This window comes from Gavialis gangeticus, unplaced genomic scaffold, assembly GCF_001723915.1.
Source record: "Gavialis gangeticus isolate Ggan-Ray unplaced genomic scaffold, GavGan_comp1, whole genome shotgun sequence".
In the NCBI taxonomy this organism is placed as follows: domain Eukaryota; kingdom Metazoa; phylum Chordata; order Crocodylia; family Gavialidae; genus Gavialis; species Gavialis gangeticus.
The window spans coordinates 9,997,939-10,005,250 of record NW_017729013.1 but is presented as its reverse complement, the minus strand read 5'-3'; the positions used below and the strand labels follow the sequence as shown (position 1 = coordinate 10,005,250).

The 7,312-nt window shown below is 43.2% G+C and overlaps 1 protein-coding gene across 1 annotated transcript in view; it reads left to right on the top strand.

The window, feature by feature from the left end:
* Positions 1 to 6,554, top strand: part of MDH2 (malate dehydrogenase 2) — a 10,178-nt gene extending 3,624 nt beyond the window's left edge. Inside the window, exons 4-8 of the mRNA XM_019511328.1 lie at positions 754 to 879; positions 1,525 to 1,602; positions 2,864 to 2,963; positions 4,320 to 4,471; positions 6,244 to 6,554. Of these exons, the coding sequence (XP_019366873.1) occupies positions 754 to 879; positions 1,525 to 1,602; positions 2,864 to 2,963; positions 4,320 to 4,471; positions 6,244 to 6,375 (588 nt within the window). The 3' untranslated portion in view covers positions 6,376 to 6,554. The remainder of the gene's footprint in view (positions 1 to 753; positions 880 to 1,524; positions 1,603 to 2,863; positions 2,964 to 4,319; positions 4,472 to 6,243) is intronic.
* The last annotated feature ends 758 nt before the right edge of the window (positions 6,555 to 7,312 follow it).

Genomic DNA, 7,312 nt, shown 5'->3' with positions numbered 1-7,312 from the left:
TGTGAGGAAAAAGTGGGACTCGGCTTGCGGCAGGAAAGGTGACAGGATCAAGGGCAGTAGGACCCAGGGGAAGCCCTGGAGGGCTCCTTCAGCAGCAGGGCCCTTCTGGCCCTGCCCCCTCCCCCCAGCAGGGCTTCTGGCCTGGGAGCAGGTGGCTACCCCAGTGCAGGAAGCTCAAGTAAGGAGGTGCGGGGGGGAAGGGCAGGGGATGAGCTGATGCAGAGTGTGGGGAAAAGCGACCCCTCCCCCATCCCATGCCCAGAGCTCCCTGCTGCAGCTGCTCACAGCCGGTGTGGGGCTGTCCTGAGCAACTCCTGTCCCAGCACATGGGGCTCTAGCTCCTGGTTGACCTTCCACCCAATCTGCCTGGCACAATGAGCAGCCACCTGTGGGTGGCCGAGTGGAAGGCAGCCATGCCAGAAAATTGCATGCTGGCGGGAGCTGGGGGTGGGGAGGGGGTTGTTAGTGGGTGTGGACTTCCTTGGGTGGGGCTTGGTCCCATGTGGTATGCTGCAGGGACAGCCGTGGGCCAGATGCCGTCAGTTGGCAGACCAACCCATGGGTCATATTTTTGCTCGCCCCTGGTATAATGCTTCAGCAGTCTGAGTTCTGTTCTCATTTAGTTGAAGGGCTTGTCAAATAGTTGGTCTGCAGGTTTTCAGAAGGTTATGCACCAGTCTGCTCCAGTGCATTGTTGGTGATTTTTAATTAACCCAGGGTGTTAATACATGCCTACTTGCTGCTTTCTTACAGGTAAATTCTACCATCCCAATAACTTCTGAAATCTTTAAAAAGCATGGAGTCTATAATCCCAACAAAATTTTTGGTGTTACCACGCTGGATATTGTCAGAGCGAATACTTTTGTGGCTGAACTAAAGGTCGGTGGCAGTCTTTCCTTTTTTTAGATGTCTCCCATTCTGTTTCTTTATCACTTGCCCTAGACGTGTTCCTTTTAAATCAAGAGCAGACAGAACCAAATGGCTTCAGACTTCCTTGGAAGTGGATATCAGAGATGCACCTCAGTGTTTCCAGAGTCTGGATGAGGATTGGGTTTCTATCTGGCAAAATGCAATTCTACTTGAGATGTTGACCTTTTCATGGTTCTTCCCTGAGAGTCTGAACTACCTAGCAGCTGTGGCATTTTCACCCACTCTAGTTCTGAAGTCTGTAGTTGTAGAGGACTGAGCCAAATTCTCCCAGGCCTTGCCAAGCTATGTTCAGAGAAGAAAATATTGTTTGGAAAATGAAACTTCTTGATCTGCAAACCCCCAGTTTGTATTAATTCTGTACAGTACAGAATGACTGTAAGGTCATTGCAATAAGTACAGAACTTCACAATGTGGCTTTGATTCACCTTTCAGAATCTGACTATACTTAACATCTGAAAATCTGTTCTATGTAGTGTCAAGTGTGTTCCAAGTGTCTGAGGTAAAAAACAAAAGGTCATGGTGCATTTAAAATGTTGTTATTGTGCCCTTTGTTTAGATGCTTGTAAAACTTGCTAAAGTTATGAACCTTTGCAGGGTTTAGATCCAGCTCGAGTGAATGTTCCAGTTGTTGGTGGTCATGCGGGGAAGACCATCATCCCTCTGATATCTCAGGTACATTTTCCAGTAATTATACAGGGGTGGGCAGTGTTGTTTTGTTTCCTGGCCTCATTCAGTATTGCACTAGCATTAATTAATGCTGATGTTCGTGATCTTTGAAGTACCAAGGTGCAATGGAAGGAATCTCTTTGCAATTACTTATACAAGCTTGCTCATAAGGCAGCACATTGAAAGTGTGCAGAATGAGTTTCTAATCGTACAAATTTAAACAAAGTCCACCTGGAGTTTTTAAAGCATCATATATTTACATGCTGCACTTCAGAGGCTTATTTTCTTCTCCTCTAAGGAACTTTACTGTCAGATAAAGTATGGTGTGCATCCTTGAGGAAAAGAGCTGGTAACAATCATTAAGACTTGAATTTCTGTGGCTGTTCTATTATATGAATTGGGCCACTGTTTTCATCACCTGAGGAATTGTTGTATTACCTCTGATTCATGGGAAAAATAAAGTACAGAGGTGAAGTGAATTGCCTAATGGATGTATGGGGAAATCTCATGGCAGAACTGAGATGTAGACTTGTACCTGACTACTTGTCCTGTACCTAGACCAGTTGGCTATGAGCAATGGAAAAGAAGTATCCTGAATGCTGGCTGTTTCCTGCTTAGGAGTCAGTGTCAGTGCTAAAACAGACATAAGGGAATAGTGAGGTGTGAGGAAAGGAGATTAAAAAAAAAAAGAGAGAGAGAGAGCGTAGAGCTACTAAAGGAGGGGGACCTCAGGCAGAATAGCAACTAGTGAAGGGAAGATGTTCCCAGGATGATGGGAGCAGTTTGCTTTGGTAGTGTGGCTAACAGGAGTGTTGACAGCTGGTTGCAGTCTAACTGTATTAGCTGGTCCTGGATAAATTCAGTAGAATAGACAGCATGTATTTTAAGGTGGCCAAATCCTTTTATATACTGGTTGTAGAGACGTAAGCCAAGCTTCATGTATGCCATTAGGGAGTTATGGTAACAATTACTGTATAACCAATGTTCTAGTCCTAGCTTTGTCCTAAAGTTGCAGTTTACCTTGAGCAAATTGTTATGGCTTGACCCAGTTTTTGCTGTAGTTTAATTAGGCCTTCCCCACCCCATTTGTAGAATGTGTCTCTACTGTCATGGGCATAAGAGGATTTGTTTGTGAAGCACATTGATCTCCCTGATGAAAACTTGCTCTTGAAATACAAAAATGAATGAGCTTGAATGTCTTGTCTCTAAATCTTTACAGTGAAGGTAAAGATAGATCCTCAGGACAGTAACTGATCTTCCCTTTCAGTGTACCCCAAAAGTGGAGTTTCCTCAAAATCAGCTGGAAACACTTATAGGAAGAATTCAGGAGGCTGGCACCGAAGTTGTCAAAGCGAAAGCAGGAGCAGGTTGGTTCTGGACTATGGCTTTTAAATCTTAGCTCTCTTGCATCAGTTCTGAATACAAGCAGCTTTCTTACAGGTGAGGATAGACTGAACCTAGTAATGGACTGTGGTGAATCAGTGCATGTTACAGCTTTCTGCATTGTTGGTTAGTATTAGGGGTATGTGAAACAGGATATATTTGGTTCGGATTCAGCCCGATTTGGGGGACAGTGATTCAATTTAATTGATTCGGATCACTGTCCCGATTCAATTCAGCTGAATCTGAAGATGCAATAGTGATTCAGAGAATCGGAGATTCGGCCATAGACACAGCTTTATACAGGCTTTTTTTTTTTCTACATACCTCAAGGTACCAGGCGAGGCTTGTGAACACTGAGATGGTGGGGTGGATGGAGCATCCCACAGGAGCCAGGGTGGGAGTCACCCACACGCTCGGCAGCAACCCTGAAAGTGGGCCAGAAGTGCTTCTGGTCCACTTCTGGGTCCACCACTAAGTATGCTGGGACCCTCACCATGCTCCTGTGGGATACTCCATCCACCCCACCATCTGTGTTCACAAGCTATCTGGTACCTTGCATATGTAGAAAAAACATATACAGTTGTTTCTCTGAATTGTTGAATCTCTCTGAATTGATTTGGAGGGTTCTGTTTTGATTCAGAGAGATTAAAGGGTCTCCTGATTCTATTTGGATTTGGAGATACAGCCGCCGAGTCGGGCCGCATCTCCACCAAATCAAATCAGTGACCAGAGCTTCGCACAGTCCTAGTTAGTACTACCAACAGCCAAGACTTGTGTACCTTGGTGAAAAGTAATACTATAAGAATTAATCTCTTCCATAAAAATTAAAAGTAACTCACCGCATAAGAGTAATATAACAGTTGGTGGTTAATTTATATATAGTCAAACACATCTGTTGACTGGGTATGACACTGGCCAAAAGCTACTACTTAATGTTAAGTTAAAGGTAATTTGTGCTGTTTCACTTGGACTTCATTCAGTGCTTATGGATTGACCTGTTAAATATGGACAGTAAAGCACAGTTTCAATTGTTCTTTACTGCTTTTTTTCTTTTAATCTTGCTTGTGTTCCAACACAAAAGGAAGAAAGTGCTATAGCAAGCTAAAGAAAAAGATCTGGAAAATTTCACACGAAGGAAGATGCATATATTCAAATCTTTTGGTTACATTGGCTTTAGAGCTTACAGCAGCCATATAGTTAAAAGTCTGGCAGTGGGTTCAAATGGCTGATAGTAGATTCTATCCTACTCTCATACTGATCTCTTACTGGGTCAGAAGTTTAAATTGCAGGTGCCCATGTCTAAGGTGTGATGTCTATGTTCTGGTCTCTTAATTGTACAGGATCTGCTACCTTGTCTATGGCGTATGCTGGTGCTCGGTTTGTCTTCTCCATCTTGGATGCAATGAATGGCAAGGAAGGGGTTATTGAATGTTCCTTTGTTAGATCAGAAGAGACAGAATGTCCATACTTCTCCACACCTCTACTGCTTGGGGTAGGTATTTTGGATGGTGGCACATGTTGAGCCCAGTATTCTGTAAGAGTACGCTGAATTTTAATCTTGCAATGCTTCAAATACATCTTGTCTGGACCATACCATCATTATTCTAAACCACTAGTGCTCTATCTCCAGCCTGTAAGGCCATTTTATCTGCCTTGTGGGGCTTCCCATGGTCCTGGAAATTTGGCTGTGGGAGAATGGTGGTAGCATTAATTGCTGCAGGTTCCCAAGCTTACGGTGCTTCCCTGCCACCAAATTTGTAGACCATGGAGAGCCCATGGCTGGATGATGCTGTGCCTTGCATCAGATTGCTTGGGCAAGTGGGGTTGCTTTGCATGCAGAATCAGCATGCAGGCTAGCCCAGCTTGCCAGGTCATAACCAATGATCAGACCTGCCACACATCCAGCCTGTGGTGCTGGATGATTGAGCACTAGCGTTCTAAACCAGGGTTGCTTAACCCCAGGCCAAAGCCATTTAATCCATCTGGTGCGTTTTCCCCACAATTTTGGAAGTTTGGTGGCAGGAGATCAGTTGCAGTGTTAATTACCACCACTCTCTTGCTGTCAAATTTCTATCCCCATGTAACTGGATCAGCTCCAGTTGGGCTGGCCCCAGGAAGAGGGATCCAACCCTGTTTCTGCATGGCTACAGCCCAGCCTGCAGGCTGAAAATGTCGGGCACCGCTGTTCTGAACAGGTGTAGAGTACTTGGTTCAGGCTGTCGATTCCTTTCTGAATTCTTAGAGGTGTGTGTAACCAGAACTTTCCCAGTTTTAAGAATTATGGAGCACTTAGCCCCTTCCTGTCTCCCTGCCTGCCCACACGCTTCCCCACCTCTGTATCTTTCAAGTTTCTTACTTTAGAGCTAAATGAGGTGTTGACTATTTTGGTAACTTATTTATTCAGGCAAGCACAAATTTCATGTCTCAGTTGCTTCTTTGCATACTTCATTTGAGCTAACTACATTTGAGATTTACTACTAATAATTGATGGTTTTTATGTGGAAGTCCTGTTGAGGATTTCGAGGTTTATTGGCTTCTATAAATTGTAGTTTAGTTAATGTAGACCCTAGATGAAGAGTGCTTTGTCCACAATGTGAGGTTATGTTGTGGTATTAAGCAATAATTTGGTAACTAAGAATAGACTGTAATAAAGACTCTTTAAATGTGACAGTTGAAAATATTGTGGTCCTGGAGGGGGGCTCCTCTCTGCTCTCATCCTTTGCTTGAATCCTTTTTAAGCTAAGAAACGTGATGTATGGTAGGTGATCAGGTGCAGGATGTTTGGTTCATGGACTCTGACATAAAAAGGATTGCTTTTTGCAACACATCTACATCATGGAAAGCTGATGATGGGTGTTAGCAAGCGAGTCATTTTCTATGGTGTAAGCTTCAGGTTCGTTGATATGCCTTAAAGAAGGCAGCTGCAGCAATCAAAATAGGAAGCAATGGAAGCCTAAAGAAAGAGCAGTGCTCAACTTAACTCTCCTAAGGACGAGTTGGTTCTAGAATAGAGAGAATGCACTTCTCCACGACCCCTTCATGGCTCAGGTGTGAAAAATCCAGATGGATATTGAAATGTAGTTCCCATTTTTAACACCCTCTTGGTGGGAGGCTCTTGGATGAGACTTCCATGGGGTTTGAAATTTGCAGTTTGGGACCAAGGGTGGCATTTTTTGGTGTTTTAAAGACAGTCTGTTGGAGCTCTTAAAATAGTTATGTCCCTAATTCAGTGAATGTATAACCTGAAAATCGCTTTTTCTTCAGAAAAATGGAATTGAGAAGAATATGGGCATTGCAAAGATCACTCCTTTTGAAGAAAAGATGGTAGCTGAGGCCATTTCTGAGCTGAAAGCTTCTATCAAGAAAGGAGAAGAGTTTGTGAAGAACATGAAGTGATGAGTTGATAGGGAAGAGGAATTGAGGTTTCCTTAAATTATTATGGCATCATGTCACTTTAAAAGACTGCAAAGCCCAAACCTCGATCGAAGTCACTGAATTAGCATATTCTTTCGATCTGTTGATTTGGAATGTTAATCATCAATAAAACAACCTCGTATTTTTTTCATGGTACTCACTCTAATAGTCTCACCATGCTTTATTTCTTGTTAAACCTGGAAATAAAAAGATGAGGAGATGCCCCAGTTCTTAAAGGATACTGCCAGCTCTTACCAGTTCTATAAAACTCAGTCCTGTTTGGATTTCTCCTACTGTTTATGTTACTAATGTTCATGATCAGACGTGAAATTAGTTCTTCCTTTTTAAATTTTTCTGATCTCAGAATTGTGCTTGTAGATTTCCTTGTTCAAGGTTAGCACTGCCCGTACCTGTTTGGGAGTTCGAGGGAGTTGTTTCTTTATGATGGGTTCAAATGTTGTCATGGTAATTGGATCAGCTTTAAAAATGACCTGGAACAGGAAGTTGCAGAACACAGAATCACCCACAGACTGGATTGTGTTTTAAGTATGGTCTAAACCAAGACTATGGATTCTTATCCCATTGCCTAAATTAGCTTCTGTAAGTCCTATATCCCTCAGAGGGGTTAACTGCTTTGCTTTTCTTTGTCCTACCCAGCTTGCCCCTCCCAGCAGTGGTCTTCTCCTTTTTCTTCCCCTTCCCTACACTTCGTATTCCAATTGCTGCTTTCTATTTAATAGCTCTGCTTCCTGCAGTCCCTTCATTGCCTGTGATGAAGCAAGTTGCTGCTTACAAAAGTTTATGCATCTGACCTTGTCAGTCTATAAGGTGCAAATCTATCTTGCCTTCTGCCTGACTTCAGGCTAACATGGCTAACTACTTCAAACTGTATCAGAGTAGTACTGAAGGCTCAGATTAA